This window comes from Ochotona princeps, chromosome 1 (assembly GCF_030435755.1).
Source record: "Ochotona princeps isolate mOchPri1 chromosome 1, mOchPri1.hap1, whole genome shotgun sequence".
NCBI lineage: Eukaryota > Metazoa > Chordata > Mammalia > Lagomorpha > Ochotonidae > Ochotona > Ochotona princeps.
The window spans coordinates 20,618,471-20,640,321 of NC_080832.1; the positions used below are offsets into that span (position 1 = coordinate 20,618,471).

The window sequence follows — 21,851 nt, forward strand, 5'->3', positions numbered from 1 at the left end:
AAAAATCAAATGAAATGACAAAGATATAATATGGTTCAACACTGGAATACAGATATATGACCACATTTTGAACTATGTTCAACTTGGAAGCTTGACTACAAGGAAATTTTAAAAAGCACACTTCCCTAGCCAGCTGAAACCAAATTCAAAAGTCAATGAGGTGTCTATGTGATCAATAGACTCTTAAAAGAACTCTGAAACACAATACCCTTCAATAGGCAAGTGGTTAAGGAAACTTACATGTTCATACCCAGGGTAGTAAGAAGTAAAAAGAAAAAAAAAATTGATGTATGCTGCAACCTGGATGGACCTTAACTCTGAGACTAAAAGCTAATCTCAATAGGTTTCATCCTGTAGGATTCCTTTTGTGTAACAATCTCAAAAGCACAAACTATAGATAATGGAAAGCAGATTAGAGATTTCCACAGAGACTGTTCATTTGTAAAGGTAGTTGTGATTATACTGGGGGCAGAATGAGGATGATCTTTGTATGATGGAAGTGTTATGGGACTATCTTTGTGGTGGGTGTTAATACATGTTGTGAAATGATACAGAGCTGTGAAGACACAGCTACCAGTGTCAATTTCCTGGGTTTGATAATGTACTACAATTTTTAAAAATAAAATGCGCTGCTTGCTCAAATAGGCTGGTTAATTAGAAAGGAAAAAATAGTATAACTTGAAAATACACTAGGTGTGGGAACACATGGGATCTCTGTGCTACTTTATGTAGTTTGTGAAAACAGAATGATTTCAAATTGAAAGCTTCAAATTATTAACTGGGGCTGGCACAATGACTCAACTGGTTAATCCTCAGTCTGTCTTACAGGTGGTATCCCAGATCGGCACTTGTTCGTGTCCTAGCTGTCCCATTTCCCATCCAACTTCTTGCTTATGGCCTGGGAAGGCAGCAGAGGATGGCCCAAAGCCTTGGGACACTGCATCTACATGGGAGACCTGGAAGAGGTTCCTAGCTCCTGACTTCAGATTGGATCAGATCCAGCCATTGCGGCATTTTGGAGAGTGAACCAGCAAATGGAAGATCTTTCTGTCTCTCCTTCCCTCTGTAAATTTGCCTTTCCAATACAAATAAATCTTAAAAAGAATTTTTCTTTTAACTGAGGATCAGCAAGCCATAGTTAATGGGTCAAATCTGGGCCTATTTTTATATAAAAAAAAGTGTATTTGATAGACTATTTCATTTTGATAGACTATTTCCAATTTCCTATTTATTCAGCAGAGATAAGCAGTTTTCATGGAGACCACATGACCTGCTAAGCCAATAATTGTGCTTCTTGGCCCTCAACAGGAAGAGGCTGTCAATAGTTAAATGAGAGTATAGCTATTAAAAAATGACTTGTGGGAGAACATGGCAAAATGTTAATGGTAGAAGCCAGCATTGTGGCACAGTGGGTTTATTATGGCACTGCTTGTGATGGCAGCAGCCTACATTAGAGAGCTTGTTCAAGAAACAGCTGCCAACTTCCAACACAGCTTCCTGCCTATGAGCCTGAGAAAGCAGTGGGTGATGGCCAAAGTACGCCATGTCCTGCCATCCAACTATATGGAAAATCAGGTACAAGGAACTTCACCACCCACAGGGTGGTAACCCCAGAATAGGAAACTGACCTTCCTCTCTCTAGCAGAAGTCTACTCTCCAGAAATGGTAAAAGGTGTCTGTGCATTAGTCAACATGAGGTGCAGGGAAAGGAACAGATACTAAAGACAGGCAGGTAGGTCAACATGGAGATAGAAGCACAGTCACTTTATTTTTTTTTTAAAGATTTAATTATTTTTATTGGAACAGCAGATACAGAGAGGAGGAGAGACAGAGAAGATCTTCTGTCTGATGGTTCACTGGCTTAACTGGTTCACTCCCCAACTGGCTGGAGCTGAGCCAATCCAATGCCAGGAGCCAGGAACTTCTGGGTCTTCCATGCGGGTACAGGTTCCCAAGCGTTGGGCCGTGTTAGACTGCTTTCCCAGGCCACAGGCAGGGAGTTGGATGGCTAGCGGGGCTGCCGGGAATAGAACCGGTGCCCATATGGGATCCCCGGCACGTTCAAAGTGAGGACTTTAACTGCTATGCTATCACGCCGGGCCCCATTATTTTTGCAATATCATTGCAAACACTCAGTTAACAAACACCAGACCAATTAGTCCCAGGGGGAATATAGGGTTAGTTTCCTCTCCATTTCTGGTCACACACTGTCAACAGATTGATACAAACCTTGCTTTACATGCTTCTATTTCAAGACAGTGTATTTTATATATTGTTGATTTGCTAACATTGAACTCAGACCTGAATGTCCACCTAACAGTTTCTCCTTGACACATGTCATAGCCTTGTGCTTAGCAACACTAGATGGCACTTCAACATTTTGCTTGGCAGCAGTTTTAAACAATGAAGTAACCAGTAAAAACACAAAAGAATGTGACACAAAACTCTCTGTGGAAAGAATGGATAAGAAGGCGAAGTATCACCTTGTTCAGCCTCAGCTGGGAAATGTGCATCAGACTACTCATGACAATTTTCTGTATGCCCATAATCACTGTACAAATACTGCAAGTCTCAAGATAGGGATTGTAAGTAGGAATTAGTAAGTAGGCAATTTGCAAAAAGGGCATCCATTAATAACTACCATATAAGCAGATGCATGTATATTTACATAGGTATGTGCATAATCCAGTGGTTAATCTCGTGAGCAGTGATACTTAAAGCAGAGTATACTGCCATGCCTACCTTATCCCAAGTGGCTCCCAGAACTCTATGGGGCAAATAAAAACTTCCCTGGTAATCATCCCACTAGACAACATGTAAATATAATATCACTGAGAATTCAGGAACAAGCCACTCAGATCGCCAACCTACAACAAAACCCATTCATCAAATGTTACTTGCCCTTTCAGAATTTCCAGTGTTTTTTTCCCACTCTCCTTCAATTTTAATCATGGGCAAACAGATTGGCATTTCCAAAGAGCTGAAGAACACCTCGGCATATTAAGTCCAAAGCAAACCAAAAAGTAATTGAAAGAACAATGAGAGCTTTTGGAAATTAAAAAAAGGCTTACAGGAAAAATGAAAAACTCAACAGAAGGTTCAAAGGTAGTACTAGGACCCTCACAGTAGGGCAAAATGGCATAGAAATGGGAAAGAGGGTTTGTTATCAGACATTAAAGCTCTCAAAAGGTTATAATCCATGTACTCCACCTCACTGAATTACAAAAGCATAAATAAAAGAGGACAAGGGAACTCAACGTTGGAGTTTCCAGGATGACAACTGGCTGGAGGCACATGAGCAGAGACGGATGTTCAGTTACTGTGCGCAATACATTCACCGTCTGCACTCCTACGGTTTCCTAGGCAAATTCTCTCCGTGGCTGATCTGATCATGTTCCAGATGTCCCACAAGTGCCTGTTCATTCCTCCTGTTATAGCCTACTATTTACATTGGCTCTTCGTCTCTTCCCTGGAGGACTGCAGGTAGGGCATGGAGAGCTTAGAAGGAGGGAAGTCCAAACAGGTCCAGGAAGGCCCACCTGTGATGACTTGTTTCCCAGTCACCCTGCTGACACTGGCACTGGGATCTGAGAACTTAAGTCAGATCTAGGACTGTTAATCTTTTCTAGGCTCTCTTCACCTAGCAGTAGCAAGTATCTCCCCGAGTTAGGTTTATATTCATTTCCGTTGTTCAAAACTTGGCAAGATGTGCATTTGTAAGTACAACAAGGGTGAGACAGAGAAAGGTCATGTTTAACCTAACAAACGGGATGATACTTTGAGTTGCCCAAAGGGAAAGAGTGGAATCAGGGACTGGACTCACAGGGCATTTCCATTTCTTAGCTTGAATAATAGGCATATGTTAACTTTATTGTACCTTTCACCATGATCATTTTTACTTTCTTTTGCCTTTTAACTACAACAAGCAAGCGTTGTAGAACGTAGGTCAATGCACATGAAGAAGCTCTATGAGGCCAGCAAACAGTAAAGCTACAAGGTGGCTAGAGCCCTGTCCTTCAGCTAGGAAACCTGATGACATCACAATGGAGGAGTAAATACTGTGCTTCACAGGCAATATTTGCAACAGCCTTTAAGATAACGTACTTAGAGTTGTAAAAGGACAGTTTGACTAAGATTATCTGGTAAAAATGGTCTCACCAATGGATCATGCTTAAGTAAAATACATTCTAAAATGCAGCAAATTCTTCCCGATCTTGCACTCCACCTGGGATGTCATGGATCCCATTTTTGTTTTAACTTGTTAATCCTGCGAGCCCAGGTTGTGTTTCCTGTTTCTTCTGAATGTCTTCCTCCCATCTGTCCGTTCATTCGCGCACCACTTACAGATTGTTTAGGGCCAGGTACTGTTTCAGAATCTGGGGATGGAACAGTAACCAAAACTTCTGCTCTGAGTGTATTCTATGAAGGAGACTGAAAGTTTGTATGCCAAAAGGTGCTCTAGAGAATGGAGAGCAAGGGAGGGAGATACATGCTATTACTAAATACGTGCTCACGGAAAGGTTTAGAGGGAAAGTGGCCATTAAGTACCAACCTTACGGAAGGCTCACCTGCAGTAAGAACAACAGGACAACAGCAATGGCCAAGATCCTCAAGTGGCGAGTATATTCTACTGCGCAGGCCTGGCCTTGTCAGATGCAACTGTAAAAATCCTAGTTCTGTGATCTCTCAACATTGAGCATGCAGCTCATATTAACACCAACTACTGGTTATAGATAACTAAAATACAAAAAAAACTTATTCAAAATACTAGTCTCTACAATAAAACAGGTCTTTAAATTGCGGATACAATCAGCTTAAATGACAATCTACTTAGCAACATTTCCTGGATTGCAAAATGTTAAGACACGCTGATTTAGGTGAGTCACTCGTAGGGCAAATTAGCACCTCATGAGCTTTTGAATCGCATCAGAGCAAAGTAATATCCAGTGTCTACCAGACCTGCCCATACTGAGAATCTTCAAACTGAAAACGCTATCAAAATAAAGTGTCACTGCTTCTAAGATTTACCTTTCTAACACTAACGACCACCATCTGACCCTCTGCCTCTACAGTACCTTATTTCTACAATGACAATAGACTCTACCTTATTTCTATACTGACACTACACTCCTAATTATTTTTAATCAGTTTCGATTATCTAATCCTGATTTTCATAATTCTTTTATTTAAAATTCTGTTAACTTACTGAAACTGATTAACCCTTGCTTAACACCAACTTTGGAAACACCATAATCAAATAATTACAGACGAGGATACTTTCTAATAATTTAGATATAAATGTGGCTCACCTGCCAAAAATGGCTCTGCCTCAGCCATTCTGTTCCTCAGATCAGCGCTGTCTCAGTCCAGTCCAGGTAGCAACATATTAGTCAGAGGCACAAGAACAAGGACCACTAACTCACCTGCTGCAAGAAGTCACAGTTTACCAAACAAGCAACAATTGTGATGTGTCACTGATTATACCTTGAAAAGTTTAAAGAAGTTTATGTGAAAACAACTTGTCAAAACCATGGAACATTTTCAACTCTGTATTTTAATCAAGTATGAACTGTTCCAAGCATTTAAAAAATATTGAAAAGACAAACTCAAGTAAATGTTCCTGATTTTAACCTAGGGATTCACTGAAGCCAAGTTACGTTTTCTTGATTATTCCTTCTACTATTCTGTTTCCTGACTTCAGTTTCCAAATCCCAAAAGTAAGTCATCCAGCAATATTACAGGAAATCTGAATCCTAACAACCTTAATATTCAGTTTTACCATATTTTTGAAATCATCTTTTGTATACAGCAAGGGAAAACTTAGCTTCCTACCAGTGGAACTTTCTCAGGAAAATTCTTCTCACCACTGAGAATAAATGCAGCATTTCAAAATTGAGTTTAACCAGGCCACTTTTCTACACACAGCAAATTAAACCATGTAATTCCTGAAAAGGCGTGGAAAGGATTCAAAGAAATATTCGAGAACATCTGCTGAAAACAACTATGACAACCATACAAATAAAGGAATACACCAATTCCATTCAAGTTATGAAGGTATTTTCCTTTAATTTAAACAAACATTTCACATCCATGAAGTCATTTCAGAGTAAATCCAAGTTTATAATATTAAATTTAAAAATATTACAGTATCTACAAGATGGGACAGTTGCTGCTATAAAAATAAGACAAATATTATCTTTTTCTCTTCAATACCTCCCAGTAAAAATGGCAAACACGTTCGACTTTCTGAAGATGTTGGTTACTTAATACAATGAATGAGGGACTCATGGCAGCGAATGTCTTGTTCCAAATATTCCATTTCTATAACTTTAGGCCCTCTACGTTTTTCTTCAAGTTCAGCAGCTCCTTTTCCTGTCGCCGTTTCTCCAGTTTGAATGCTAACTTGTTAGCTTTCTTCTCCACTCTTCGTTCCTGTTCAAGAGTATACTTTTGTTATTTCTAACCTTTAAACTAGCTTAGATTACTTTTATAAATAAAAGTTTCCTATAGCTTTCCTTCTGCCTGGCAGGGAACAAGTGAAAAACAAGCCTTACCTTGCGTTCTTCTTTGATAGCCTGCTTTCTTGCTCTTTTATCTTCCCTGCTTTCATTTTTGGAGCGTGGCTGGGTGGACACCTTTGGCAGATCACTGCCATTGATCATCTGCATTCGTTCAACTTGCTTTGCTGTGAGTCCTTTCACAGGTAAGACATCGAGAGGTATTCCTGTTTTAGAAGACAGTCGGATTTGTTTTGGCTGAAATAAAACAAAACAGTATGACAGTTTTTTGCTATTCATAGTTAAAAAGCAGCTGAATGACAAAATGTTGGTGCTTTTGCTAATACGCACCCTAGTCACAAGAATATAGGCTCTGAGAAAATCCATACATTTCACTCCCTGCACTGCTTTTAAGAGCTCAAAGCACTAGACTTACCTTTGGTTGGTACCTGATAAGCTGCGGGTGATTGTATAAGTTTGAGTACGTGCCTAAAAAAGAAAATAAAAAAGAGACCACATATTAATATGCATACTTTCAATTTAGCAAAACATCAAGTTCCTACTATATTTCTTACCTCGCTGTTTTCATGGTACAAAATGATATTAGAGTCTTTCTTATAAATGCTTAATCAGAATTCAGTAATAGGAATACTTTCCTCCAAAATAATTTTTTCCACAATTCCCTAAAGCCTAACTTCTACTACAATATACACATTTTGGGGGCTGCTATTAGGCACAACAGCCGAGTCAATACTTGGGATGCCCACATGCCAAGTAAGTGTTCACTTCAAGTCCCAGCCACTTTGCTTTGGCTCCAGCTTCCTGATGTGTATGCTGGAGGAAGCCCACAATGGTTCAAGGATGTGACTCCCTGCCACCTATGTCCAGGAGCAAGACTGAGTTTTGAGGTCCTGACTGCAGCCTGGTCTAATGCTAGTTGGTGAAGGCTTTTGGGGAGTGAACCAGCAGAAAGAAAACCTCTCTTTAAAATAAGATAAAAATAAAAATGACAAATGTTGAGTGCTTCCTAAAGTTGATGTGCTTAATTTCCATTAAAAATGTTACCAGAGCCCTTTGGCAGTCAAGGGGACACGAAGATACTTACTGCAGATGGATTCACAATCCCACTTCTCCTTAGGTTCTTCAAGAACAACAGTAACAAGCTCTTCCTCCTCACACTCATCAAGCTCATTCCTGGTCAGGTCTTGATCTTCAAAGGGCTCCAGAGTGGTCAATTTCACACAACTTTTGGTTGAATTTTTAACAGACAGAAGAGGGGAAAAACATCATTACTCTGCGTCACTACAGCTGCACTCTGAGCTACGGAAGCAACAGTAATCTACATGCATGCACTCCTATCCCATGCTCCTTCTTTTTCTGTTCAACTCCACTCTACCCAGGCCTGCTCCCCTGTCACAGTGGGTTCTGGACATTGACTCTGCTGCCAGGTACGGAAGATTGTAAGACACATTAAACAGGCGGGCACTTATCCTAAGAAAATCGGCTGTTTTAACGCCCAGAAAAGCATTAGCTCATTTGTTTTTCCAAAAATATTCATTCAAAGACCATAGCTTCTTTTCGCACTATGGGTTCTGTATAGTACAGTAATAATGGAAGCTCAGAATTAAGCATCTCAGTAGTTTCCCTAAGAAAAGATTTATCTTAAAACAGATGTGCATTTGCCAAATAACTGGCCAGTTCTGGTAACTGGTTGGAGAAACAAATTTATTTTTCTAAAAATACAAGTACCCACTTCTCAGAGCACCTGATATTTCAGAAAGATGAAAGCAAAGCAGATATTGGTAAGTCAGAATACTTTTTTAAAAAAACTGACCAGCACTATCATCTTTTATTTTAAGATTCACGTCAGAGATGGAGGAAGTGGCTACCTGTGGTTACAATCAGCATCAGAACTCCTCATATAGAAACAAAAACAAAATAAGGAGCAGGTGTTTAGCTTAGCAATTAAGACATCCATGATCCACATGGGAGTTCATGAGCTGGATTTCCAGCACTGACTCCACGTTCCTGCCGGAGCAGACCCTGAGAGGCAGTGGTAATAGTTCAAGTAATTGGTTGCCTGCTACCCATGCGGGACACCTGTATTCAGTTCCTGCTGTAGCTGCCTTGGTCGTGGCCCAGCGCTAGATGTCATGTGGGCATTTAGGGAACATACTAGGCAACCAGAAGGTGGGAAGTCTCTGCTTCTCAAGGGGTGGGGAGGGGAAGCTAGAAAAAACAGGCAAATAACATATAGCACAGGATGTGACATTTTCTTATTATGATGGATCATGAGTAGGCAGATTTTCTAGCAAACCACTTGTCAAACTAGACTTTAGTGAGAATAAAAAAAGCACGTAAACAAGAAGTCACCATACTTCTCTGCTTTCTCTTTATAGTAGTCATTCAAAACCTCCTGTAAGCGACTACTGTCTACTTGAATGGAACCTTCCAACTCAGCGTTGTCCAGAGCTCCGATTTCATCATCATCATACTGTTCATAAAACTTAAAACACAGAGAAAATTCTGTAAGAGATATTCTCAAAACTAAAGCATCCAAACATTATTTTCACAGTAATTTCATTCCTAACAATTATTTAAGCAGTATTCTAAAACCACACAACTGATACACTATACAAAGGACTTCACATCATAAACAGTAGGTTGTAGAAGACATCTTAAAGATTTAAGTAGAACATTAGTGAGAAGGAGAGAGAAAAATCTTCCACCCACTGGTTCACTCCCTAAATGGCCACAATGGCTAGAGGTGGATCTGGGTGAAGCCTAGAGCCTGGAACTCCATCAGTCTTCCTCCAATGAAGGTAGCAGGTTGGGCTTTCATTTGCTGCTTTCCCAAGTACCACATCAGGGAGCTGGACGAGAAATGCCACAGCCAGGACTAGAATCAGCACACTAATACGGGATTCCTGTACCACAAATGCCAGCTCCTGTCATAGAAGACATTTCTGCCCACTGGGTTGTTTTATTTTGTATTTAGACTGAAAATAAGCTTTCGCCAAACGTGAAACTGAGAAGCAATCACTCATCAGTTTTGAGCAAAAACTGCTAAGCAGATCTTTCCCCGAAAACATTTTATTTATTTTTAAATCTTTTACCCACAACTTGAAAACTTTATTTTATTTGAAAAAAGCAGAATGACAGATAAAGTGGGGAGATGGGGAAAGAGATATCTTCCACCTGCTGGTTCAGTCCCCAAATGCCTTTAAACAGCTGGGGTTGGATTAGGCTGAAGCCAGAAGCTTTGGAAAGCCATCCATGTCTCCCATGATTGTGGCAGCCACCCAAGCACCTGGGCCATTCATCTGCTGCCTCTCAGAAAGCATTAGCAGGAACTGGATCATAAACCCCAGGAGTCAAAACTCCAACCTCACTGTTATGGGATGTGGAACTTCCCAGCAGCAGCCCATTCTAGTGCACCTTCATCATTGCCCAGCTCTCTTCAACATTCATTTGTTATGCAAACTTGAAGACTGTATAATTGAGCAGCCTCCTATTAGTGTGTAAAATTCACTCCTGGTTAGATGACATTTACTGCTCTACTCAAATACTGTTAGCACTCTCAGAATACCCAGGAGGTAATGAATCTCTTGGAGTAAAGCGATGTGTAGAAACAGTCTGCCTGTCTGTTGGGAGGCTGAGGAAAGCAGTGAGAAGGTGGCAACATGTGGCACAGTGGTTAAGATGTGGACTGTGACAAACACATTCTGCATCCAAATACATGGATTCAAGTCTTGGCTCTCCTCTCAAATGCAGCTTTCTGCTAATGCTCAATCTGGGAGGCTGCAGGGAATGGCTCGAACACTTGGGTCCCAGCCACCCATGGGAAACTCCTGGACTATTTCTGCTTCGTGCTTTCAATTTGGCCCAGAACCAACTGTAACAGGCATTTAGACAATGAACCCATGTTTGGGAGACCTGTTTTTTTCTGCCTTTCCAAAAGAATAATAATTTTTTTTTAAAAAAAGTTACATCCATTATTAGCCCTGAGCGGTCTGCAGAAACAGAACAATAAACTTCCTTCGGGACTAGGCAGAGGAGCTTTCTCTGGTCCTTACTTAGTTCCAACTCTGGATCCCCACCTTCTCCCGCAATGACTCTCAGGGTTGCCCCAGAGCCACCCCCCCGCAAAACAAAACAAAACAAAACAAAACAAACAACAAAAAAACAAGGAAAGCTTAGAACCAGACAGGAAACAGTCAGCGGGGACTCACATATACCTTACTAGGTAGGACACGAAAATAAGTTACTCCTAACTAGAGTATTGAAGACTTCTCTGCACACCCCTCCTAAAACTGTTCTGTGCCTCAGCTGGTGACATATGCCTTGTTAAAGCTATAAGCCAGTTTGGACTATCCCAAAATCTGCCAAGTTCAGTAAAAATTATGCTTCAATACAATAAACTGCTAAATACTAAAATGAAAATAGACACAAGACAGCTGAATAGTATCCTATAGCCATTTTAAGGTAGATAGAAGCCAGTTGTATATAAAACTGAAATTTGAAATGTTAATGAAGTAGTCACAGGATGTGGTTAAGAACCTGCATTTTCTAACATATCAGTCACCCCATAATGTTGTAAACAGTTACTGATCTTATGTTATGGCTTTTAATTGGTTGGAACGATATTCTGCCAGCTATGCCTTTAGACTAGAGATGGTCTCCCCAAGAAACTGTTGAATTGAGCTGGACAATAAGATGCTGGACTCTATGCATGGTACATGCTTGCAATGAAAGAAACAAGACTGGATTTGAACTGTAATACTGCAATAAGGTGGAGCAATCCACCATGGGCGCGGGGCACAGGGAGGGGTTAGGGGAACCTCAGAGCCTATGAAACAATGCCATAAAATGAAATTCAATTAAAAAAAAAGTTATATCCATTATTTCAGAATCACTCCTACTATATCAATGCCAGACACCGCTTTGGTGCTCACCTTGGGATGTTCCAACGAATAATAATACACCGGGCCCAGCGCTGCGACCTAGTGGCTAAAGTCCTCACCTTGAAAGCCCCGGGATTCCATATGGGTGCCGGGTCTAATCCCGGCAGCTCCACTTCCCATCCAGCTCCCTGCTTGTGGCCTGGGAAAGCAGTCGAGGACGGCCCAAAGCCTTGGGACCCTGCACCCATGTGGCAGACCTGGAAGAGCTCCTGGCTCCTGGCTTCGGATCAGCACAGCACTGGTCGATGCGCTCACTTGGGGAGTGAATCATTGGATGGAAGATCTTCCTCTCTGTCTCTCCTCCTCTCTGTATATCTGACTTTGTAATGAAAATAAAAATAAATCTTTCAAAACATAATAATAATACATCATGAAGACAAACAATCCTACATGCACATAAATCACAGTTGATTAAGTGGGAAAGAGAACCTGCACAAACATATGGCCTACCAAATAGGATCATCAGCCCCACAGTCAGGACAGAACGAAATTCAGCACATAATTCAGGTTTTTTGGTGGCTGTTGCTTTTTTTTTCCCCCTTAGGATTTTATGCATTTGAAAGGCAGAGTTAGAGAGTGAGAGAGAATAAGGAGAGAGATTATCCACTTACTAGTTTACTCCCCAAATGGCAGAATAGCCAGGGCTGGGCAGACTCAAGACAGGATCCTGAAACTCTATCCCAGTCTACCACAAGTGTAGAAAGCGGCAGGTGAGGGGGTGGGGCAACTTCTGCTTCTCTAGTACATTAGCAGACAGTTGTACTGAAAGTGGAGCAAATGGGACCAGAAACAGTGCTTATGTGGGATACCAGAACCACAGGCGATTGGTTCATCTACTACGGCACATCAGACCTCAACAATTCAAGCTTTTAAACTATTTTATTCTCTTAGTCCTCTCTGTTCTTTAGCATTAACTATATTTAAAACTCCAGATATGAGAAATGGAAAAAAATGAAATTTCACCTATGCTCAAATGCATGATCACATCTATGTGTTGGTATCAGATTCTAAATCAGTGTCCAACTCAAACAAAACTTAGATTAATTGCCTAACGCTTTTGACCTACACACACTCTTTCCAGAATTAAAATCAGAATTGTTTTCTCTCTTAATAAGAAAGAGATTGGGGGCAGCATTGGGGTTTAGGGGTAGTCACTGCCTGCGACACTGCTATTCCATATGGGAACTGGTTTAAGTCCTGGCTGCTCCATTTCCAATCCCGCTCCCTGAAAAATGGCCTGGGAAAAGTCAAAGATGGCTGAAGCGCTTGTGTTGTCTGCTCCTGTCAACACGAAGTGTTCGTGATCCTGCTAACCACACCCAGGACCAGGAGCTTTAAGATGCGTCTAGTTCCTGGCTTCAGCCTGGTCCAGTCCAGTCCTGACTGTTGTGGTCATTTGTAGAATGAACCAGTGGATGCAAGAGCTTTTTCCTCTGATTCCCAAGCAAATAAATAAATAAATAAATCTTAATTTAAACAAGAAAAAGAAAAGGAGGGGGGATAGTGTTGTGCAACAGAGTAAACTACTGCTGTGACATGGGCATCCCGATAGAACACCAGTTCAAGTCCTGGCCACTCCACTTCTGACTCAGCTTCTCGTGTCTGGGAAGGCAGTGACCGCCAGCCCACGGGTCAAGTCTCCTGCCACCTATGTGGGCAACCAGGAGGGATCCGATGGATTGAATGGCTGTCTCTCTCTTTCAAAAAATGTTTGAAAGTTTAAAATAAAAAGACAGTCTGTTTCTAACAGTTTGCATTCCGGCTTTTGGTCTCAATCCCTCTCTGTTTTTTAAATGAATTTTCCTAGTTGACAGTATTAAAATGTCCTCCATTTTGAGAACTTACCTTCTCAAACCTCTCATCATGTAGGGTCAACTGTTCATTTCTCCTCATGACAGAAGAAGTTATAGAATACTCGGTGAAGCGACTTTTTGTTTCCTCCTCCCAGAACAAGTGGTTTTCTATGGACTGACGCCTCCCAGAGGCAATCACATGGTCTTCATCGGAGGAGAGGCCTGCAGAGACGCAATCATCCCCAATTCTGCTGTCTGCCTTCTCGTCATCCACATCTTCCCACTCACTGCCATCTTCACTCTCACACCTCCTGTAAGTTAATCATCAAATTCTCTCTCAGAACAACTTTAAAAACAACAGAACAAAAATCTATAGGAACAACCTTTGTGGAGCATTACATTAGGCCTATAGTAGAGATGCTTGTATCCTATACAGAAGTGCTTGGAATCCAATATCACCCCTGCTTCTGACCCAGTGTCCTGCTAATGCGCACCCCAAGAGGTGGCAGGAACGGCTCCAGTATTTGGGACTCTGCCACCCACATGGCAGACCAGGACTGGGACCTGGGCTTCTGGCTTCCGCTCGGCCCAGCTCTGATATCACACACATTGAGAGAGTGAAGCAGCAGATTAAAAATCTGTCCCTGTTCTTCAAACAAAATAAAAGTACATAAAACTTGGGGAGGGTATTTCAGCATGGGTTCTTGTTTGGGCAAGACCAGTGATGTTGCTGATCCACCTGTCATGAAAGGAAAAACAATGAAATGATAATTAGGATCCTGGGACTTCGCCCCTCAACCCTGCTGAAATGCTGGTAAAGAATGCATGCATCACATTTTCTGTTGAAAACCTGTAACTTACTCTGGTTACATCTCACTGAAGAAGCAGTCATCAGAGCATCCCTGTTTCCAAACAACCCACACATACCATGAATCCATTCCATCTTCTGGGGGTTTATTGGCCCGAAGAATGAAGTCATCTTCAAGCACATTATCAGGATCATCAAAGTCAAAATCATCATCCAGAGCTGCAACAATGTCAGGATCAAAATCCAACCGAGGTCCTAGAGAAAGAATAAAACCTGAGCAATGGCTCCATTCACTTAATTAACAATCTGAATACCAATTATGTCAATTTTATTTTGGTACTGTGAATACCAGAATGATCAAGAACTTCAAAACTTTCAGTCTAATGAAGCAACATAGAGATGGGCAATTCAAGAATCAAAAATGAAAACACTGCCCCCTCTTCCAATACAGATATCTGAAATGAAACTGTAACTGGTAAATTTCAGAGTTTTCACCTGCAGTTAGAAACTGGGCTTCAAAGTCATCTGTCAGAAGCACCCGCATACAGACTTATTTGCAGACTTATTACACTTTCAGCCTTTTTCACACCATAAAGTTCTATCCTATACCGCCCTGTTCCTCCAGTTATATTCTCCTCTAGTAAAAACACTAGAGTGCAACAACAACAAAACCCTTCTGAAGTAGATGGGGTTCCTGGAGCCTTCTACTATGGCCACGGCTGGACTCTGTCTCCATCCTCTGCGCTGTCCCCCATCTGGAACACTCATGTTTCTCCAGCACTGAAGGAATGGACTAGATCCCTGTCAATTCCTCTGGGAAGCTGGATTTGGGCATGCTCACCCCACCCACCTTTATCCACCTATACTATCAATTAAAGATTCAGCTATTATTTCCCCTTCTGGGATAAATTCCTTGAGGTCAGGAACTATGCTTTGCTCTGCTTTATCCCATGTTGCTGCCACACAGGGGTCAACTCAAAAGTCTGTAGGAGAAAAATAAAGGGTGACATTTCTGTGCAATAGCATGTTAAGCTGCTGCCTGCAGTGCCAACACTTTGGGCACTAGTTAGAATCCTGGCTGCTCCACTTACAACCCAGCGCCCTGCTAACATGCTCGGGAAAGCAGAAGATGCTTCAAGTGCTTGGATTCCTGCACCCACAGGGGAGACCCAGAAGCAGCTCCTGGCTTTCACCTGGACCAGACCCAGCAACTGTTGCCATTTGGGGAGTAAAACAGCTGATGGAAGATTCTCTCTCTGCTTCTCTTTAACTTTGCCTTTCAAATAACAAATCTCTTTTTTTAACATCTGTGGAATAAACCAACAAATGCCATAGTGCAACTGCTCATCAATTAAAGCAACAGTGGCAGGAGTCTGAGGCAACAGTTAGGCTGGCCATCCCTGCAGAGTGAACATCTGGATGGAGGCTTTCCCTGCCTTTCAAATGAGATGAAAACAAAAAATTGAGGCCACTTAGGAGAAAATATCAAATACCATTTCTGTGGGCTTTTTTGTGTGTGTTCTAAAAGTATAAATCCAGTACTGGAAAGAAATTTTTATACTGTATTCTGAGTGGATAGAAACACTACATGTTTTGGGAGAAGTTCGGAAAAGCAAATTCTTCAAAATCACTTTCTTGGTAATGATGACTATCACTTATCTCCAAGAAATTAGGTGAAGGTTAAAATTCCTTTTGCATAATGCCAAAAATTGATTTCCCACTTTGCTCTTCAAATAAGATCTCTCAGAATTTGGTGGCAGCCACAAAAGCCCACGACAACAGCTTTCCCTGATAATCTCTAATCCAAAATCCAGGCAAGGTCAACACTTTACCAGGCACAGGAGTATTCTACATCATCACTTTCTCTGTTCCAAAACACAAACTGATCCATGAGAAAAGCTAAAGAAATCAAGCATACCTGAAACTGGAGCTGCTTTATTCAGTAATCCAACATCTTCCTCAAACTCCGATGCAAACACCGAGGAAGGCAGTTTAATTGCAGTACTCTTGTAAAAGAAATCACACAATGGTTAGGGCAAAAAGATTCCTGAGCTTCTACATTTGGCTAAAAAGTCCACTCCTTAAATTCATGTGCAGCAGAACCTCAGATGTCAGTATCTTCCAGAGACTTTAAGGCTAGTGTTGGGGTTTAGTGAGTTCAGCAACTGCCTATAATGTCAGCATTCTGTACAAGCTCCAGGTGTGGCAGAGCTGCTTCATTTCCCTGTAATGTGTCTGGGAAAGTAGCAGAAGACAGCTCAAGTACCCCCACGTGGGAGGCGCAGATGATGCTACTGGCCCCTGTCTTTAGCTTGCCCAGCCTGCTGTAGCCAACTGGGAAGTGAACCAGTGGATGGAGTGTCTCTCTCTTTCTCTCTTTCTCTCTTTCTTCTAAGTCTGCCTTAAATCTTAAAAAAAGAAAAAACACAATAAGAGCATACCTGAATCACAGTCCATGCAAGCATCATTAGTTAAGGTGAACTCATACTGGATTAATGTGGGACTTCATTCTCTGAACTGGTCCTTGAAAGGCCACACACACACACAGGGACACTCGGGAGAGCATCACACGAAGAGGAGGCTATGGTGCACCCACCTACAAGCCAAGAAGCCCTAACGACTAACAAGTCAAAGCATGGCAGGAGAGAGCCTCCCTCCCGACCTCCACTTGCTGGACTTCAGACCGCTGGGTGTCACACCTGTGAGAGAACACATCTCTGCTGTTTGAAGTCACCCAGTCTATGGTCACTGTCACCACAACCAAGGAAACTGTGACACCTCCAACCATGAATCCCCTCTCCTGCTCCCGCTATTTTAAACTGTTACATTCCATCGGGCACCTCAAAAGCAACTTCCCTGCTGTATGTCACAATGCTTTTCCTGCTACTCTACTGCCACAAATCCTCAAGGCTTTTAAGGAAATGATGTGTTTCAATGAAAGAACTTAAGCCAAAAGGCACACAATGGCTTAAGACTGGGCAAGGCAGCTTTGTGGGATTCAAATCCAGGTTCCCTAACACTAACCATGCTCAGGCCAGCTGTAGCAGAAAGCTGGTTTGGACATTTCTGGAGGTTTCCCAAGAGCACTGCCCACGAACATGAGGAAAACACCTCTGCCACACATGATCCCATTAGCACAAGAGACCACGCCACAACTTTACACAGCACAGCAAGTACGGCCTCCAGAGTGATTCGCTCAGCAGCATAAACATGAGCAAAGATCTGAGTTCCTTGCCACAGAGATTGACTTCTAAACACAGGTTTCCGAAGATACATTTCACATACAATACAATGAACTCATAAAACGAGGTGGATGCTTGACTTCATGCTAGAGACACGCACATTCCACCCTGGAATGCTGACATCTGCCTTTGGCTCCCGATCTCATGCAGCCCCTGGGAGCAGCAGGCTTGCTTACATGCTCAGGGCAGACCTGGGTTGATTTCCTGGCTTCTAGCTTTGGTTCAGCCCAAACTGGCTGCTTTGGGCATCTGCAGAATGTACAAGTAAGAGTTATTTCTATTCCTTGAATTTAAAAGCTCGGGGTAGGGGACTGCAATGCTGACATCACATACTGGAGATCTGGCTCTAGTCTCAGCTAATCCACTTCTGATCCATCTGCTGCAACGTGCCTGAAAAGCAGTGGAAGATGGCATGAATGCTTGGGCCCCTGAAGCTATGTGGGAGAACCAGAAGGAGTTTAATTCCAGACTCCTGGCCTCAGGTTGGCCGAGTTCCAGCCACAGTTCCCACCTGGGGAGTAAACCAATGGCTGTATAAAATCTGTGTAATTCTGTATGAAAAGCAAATAAATCAATCTTTAAACAAAGTAGGCCCAGTGTGGCCAGCTGAGTAAGCCGCTGCTTGTGAACCAGCAACCCTTTTGTGTGATGGTGAGTCTTGCTAGTCCAGCTCTGATCCAGCTTCCAACATGCCTGTGGATTCACCGTGGAAGCCAAGAGTTAGTGGCCCAAATACCTGGGTTCCTGGCTTCAGCTTGGTCCAGGCCTCAACAGGCCAACGGGGGAGCGGATTGACACATGCAGGCTTCCTCTCCCCATCACTGTCCCTTTCAAATAAATCAATCACAAAAACCAAAAATAATGTAAGCCTGTCAAAAGGCTATGACTTCACACCTGCTGCCTACTTTCTTGAGACACAGATGCAAAAACACACACACACACAACGTACAGTGGGGGCTCAGCGTATCTCTGGGCTTGTAAGACACCATTTCTTGCCCAGTTCTCTTGATTTCCAAGTGAGGGTTTCTGCACTCACTCCCACCCGCTCACTTACAACTGTGGAAAAGGCTTACTGGAATGACTAGAGTTTCTTCTTTTTCCTCTCTCCTGCTGTGAGCACTCCAAGCGCTTGTGGGGATGAGCTCTGAGGGCCCCGATGGCTCCTTCAGGTGCTGCAGGTAGTCATAGTCATCATCGAAGAACACTCCGTACTTCCTCTGTTCTGCTCGCCTCTCCTCATCGTTGACCTTGGGATACGAACAAAACGGAATCAGTAGCCACTCCAAGGACAAGGCATACACATGTGGCAAATACAACTTCAACTTCAAGACAAAAGGCAGACAACACACAAACAGTTGGTGCCATCTGGACAAACTCCGAGCTTCCCAAGCAGAGGGCACATTGACTTACAACAGAAGGAAAATGACTTCTCCCCCCCAGACACAGCTATGCCGCAACTAGCCAAGAAACACACAAATATTGCATACAACGGTATTTCAAAACGTCATGGGATACAAAATTGAAAGCAGTTTTGAGGCAAGAAATTTGGAAAAGCATGTGTATACATTTTTCACAAGCACTGAAAGAATGCTTCCATTATTACTATTTTATTTTAGTATTAAACAGAATTATAATTTTCCATGCAGTTTTTGAATGATACTTGTATTTGAAGGATTAAAAGATTTGAGGGCCCTGAGAGATACATATAACTTCTTGTATTTATATGCACAGAAATGTCTCAACAGATAAGCTAATTGGCTTTGCTGGAAAGATTCACCAATGTTTCCCATCATCCCCTTAAGCACAGTCCACACTTAACAAGCACAGTTCCACTGAATCCAATCAGCCTCTTCCAAGCTCCCTGGCATTTCCTAACACTAACCCAGGAGCTCAGATGTGCACTGCTTCACAAGGGTGAGTGACCAGGAAGGCGGCAGAATGCAATGTATGGTGAAGAGATGGCTGCATCTGGGGGGAAGAGATAGGAACATGCGATCGTGCTCAAAATAACATTGGGCAACTAGGTAGCTGTTTAGTAAATTTACCATTACTCTGCAAGAACTGTTCAGATAAATATTTCAAAGAAGTTTTACTCATGTCAAAGATGTAAAAAGTTGGCAGGTGTATTATGCAGGGGCCCAAGTGCTTGCGCTGTCTTCCCCTGCTCTCCCAGGCATGTCAGCAAGAACCTGGAACAGAAGCAAAGCAGCTGGGACTTGAACCTGTATTCCCATCTGAGGCGTCAGCGGCTGTGCACGTCACAAGCTTCACTTGCACCCTGACAGACTACCTGTTAACTAACAGCCTGTGCACAAACTGAGCAGCTGCAGAACGGGACTTACTTTTTGGGTTGGGAGAAGAACCCTTTGCGGTGCCGTTTCATCTGCTGCCAAAGGGTCTCGCTGGCTCCGGTGAACCAGGTGGAAAGACACAGCTTTCTTCTTCTCTATAAACGGCTTTTTCTTCCGGTGAGGCTTCAAGAAAACAGAATTGGAACACGGCATCAATACAGAACCCCACCACAAGCAATCTGCCAGTCTAAACACACATCGCCAGTAAGTTTGGAGGAAGGGTTAACACGGTTTTTAAAAACTCTACACCTGCAGGGTGGGCAACTTTTCGCTGTGTTCTAGGGAAGTCCAACTTTTTTTGCTTCAACAGACACTGGCTGAGCAACTAACTGCTGAGTGAGGCCTTGCTTTGAGAGCTGGGGCCACAGCGTGAGCAATTACCACATCGGGTTCCTGTTGGCAATCCAGTAAACCAACACGGAGAACGACTTCACGTGAGGTGGCAATGGCTGAAGCATTCCTTACACTGAGTGTTCCCAAAGCTCCCTGACAGGTTGAACCACAAGGACCAGGAAGTTTACGTACAGTACAGCACCAATTAGCCACCGTTTCATTAACACGAGTACTCATCTCTCGCTCTCTTCAGCATTGGCTTTTTTTCAAACGGAAAATCCAATCAGTACGCTGCCTTTAGTTCCAAGCTGACGCTCCCACCAGGAGCCCCTTTTCCCAGATCGGACAGGGAGGCGACACCTGCCCGACCCCGGGGCAGCACTGGGAGTTTAGGTGGCCGGCGTCCCAGCGGGGCCCCGGGAATGACAGCGGGGTCCTGCTCCTCCCGTCACTGCCGGGACGCTGGGCCGTGGGGTGCTGAGAAGGAACCGCTCCGGGGCGGCCAGCGGCGTCACCCAGCCAGTACCAGGCCGCAGGGGCCGCCGCCACTCCCGCCAACACCCCGCCTCCGCCCCGCAGCCGAGGCCCCCGACGCCGGCTCACCATGGCGCGGTGAGGAGCCCCAGGGCAAAGGCGACCACTACACTCTGCAGTTCAGGGCAAGGCCCAAGTGACCGGCAGCGCCCCAGCTTCTCCACACGTGCGGCTACAGCACCCGACGATGTCGTCACGCGGCACGCGGTGCGCAGGAACCAATCGCCGAGCAGCGGCTGGATCGCGGCCGGAAGTACGTCCCCACCGGCTCCGTCTCAGCGCTCGCGAGAAGCGACGGGGAGGTGGGGCTTCCCACCCCGCGGGGGGCGGAGCGCTTCTGGTCAAGGCTTGCCTATAGAGGGGAGAAGGATGGCGCCGAGGTGCTGCAACCGGGGTAGGGGTTTTGCTCTTCCGTAGCCTGTTGTACATCCGGTAGAAGACGGGAATGCCTCTTACAGGTGCCCAGAGAGAAGGTGGCCCGGCTCCCATCCCTGAGCTGGCCTCGCTGTGGATGCGGAGAAAGTCTGTTTCCTTCGCCACGAAGAACTGGGCCTTGCTGCTTCAGGCTATTCCAGACTCAACCAAGGTCTTCCTTTATCGCTCTGAATGAACCGCCTTTGTCTGGTAGCCTTGTTGGCCACAGAGACGTTTGGATTTTAAAAACATTCAGGTGGAGCTGGCACAATAGCTCAACAAACTAACCCTCCATCTTCAAGCGCCAGCATATCATCTGGGCGTCGGTTCGAATCCTGGTTGTTCCACTGCCAACTCAGCTAACTACTTATGGCCTTGAAAAGCAGTGGAGGATGGCAAAAGTCCCTGAGACCCTGTACCCACGTACAGGGGACCTGGAAGAAGTTCCTGGCTCCTGGCTCCGTTGTGGCCATTTGGGAAGTGAATCAGTGCATGGAAGATCTTTCCGTGTCTTTGCTTCTCTGTAAATCTATTTTTCCGAAATCGTCAAAAAAAATTTTTTTTCAAGTTCTCTATATTTGCATACCTTATCTTACAAAATGGAAAAGTAATCTGCTTCTAAGTTATTTCTGAAATGCTTCCCTGTGATTTAAGCAAGTAGGCTATGTAGGCATACCTTGGGAAAGTTGGGCAGTTGCTGTTCCACTTTCCTAGCTTTTCTTTGGCAGGAGATATAAGTACATTTCAAAAATATATCAGTATACTTTTTCTCAAATTTGTGCTTCTACCCCACCCGCATTTCTGTTGCTTTCTCAACATCTGAGTTATCTGGATTCATGCGTTTATACATATTACTATTATAAATATTGCGAATTCTTTTATGATTTGTTTCATTTGAAACACAGTGATACAGAG

At 43.4% G+C, this 21,851-nt stretch overlaps 2 protein-coding genes across 2 annotated transcripts in view; both read right to left on the reverse strand.

Moving 5' to 3' along the window:
* Positions 1-5,357, reverse strand: part of ZC2HC1B (zinc finger C2HC-type containing 1B) — a 50,324-nt gene extending 44,967 nt beyond the window's left edge. The window contains exon 1 of the mRNA XM_058668347.1: positions 5,310-5,357. Coding sequence (XP_058524330.1) covers positions 5,310-5,337 — 28 coding nt within the window. The 5' untranslated portion in view covers positions 5,338-5,357. The remainder of the gene's footprint in view (positions 1-5,309) is intronic.
* A 680-nt stretch (positions 5,358-6,037) lies between these two features.
* Positions 6,038-20,749, reverse strand: LTV1 (LTV1 ribosome biogenesis factor). Its single transcript, XM_012927607.2, has 11 exons — positions 20,592-20,749; positions 19,647-19,778; positions 18,378-18,551; positions 15,981-16,068; positions 14,182-14,317; positions 13,307-13,565; positions 8,876-9,003; positions 7,603-7,742; positions 6,934-6,986; positions 6,555-6,755; positions 6,038-6,432 (listed from the first exon to the last, which is right to left on the reverse strand). The coding sequence occupies exons 1-11, from the start codon at positions 20,592-20,594 to the stop codon at positions 6,322-6,324; spliced, it is 1,425 nt and encodes a 474-aa protein (XP_012783061.2). The 5' UTR covers positions 20,595-20,749; the 3' UTR covers positions 6,038-6,321.
* Positions 20,750-21,851: the final 1,102 nt, after the last annotated feature.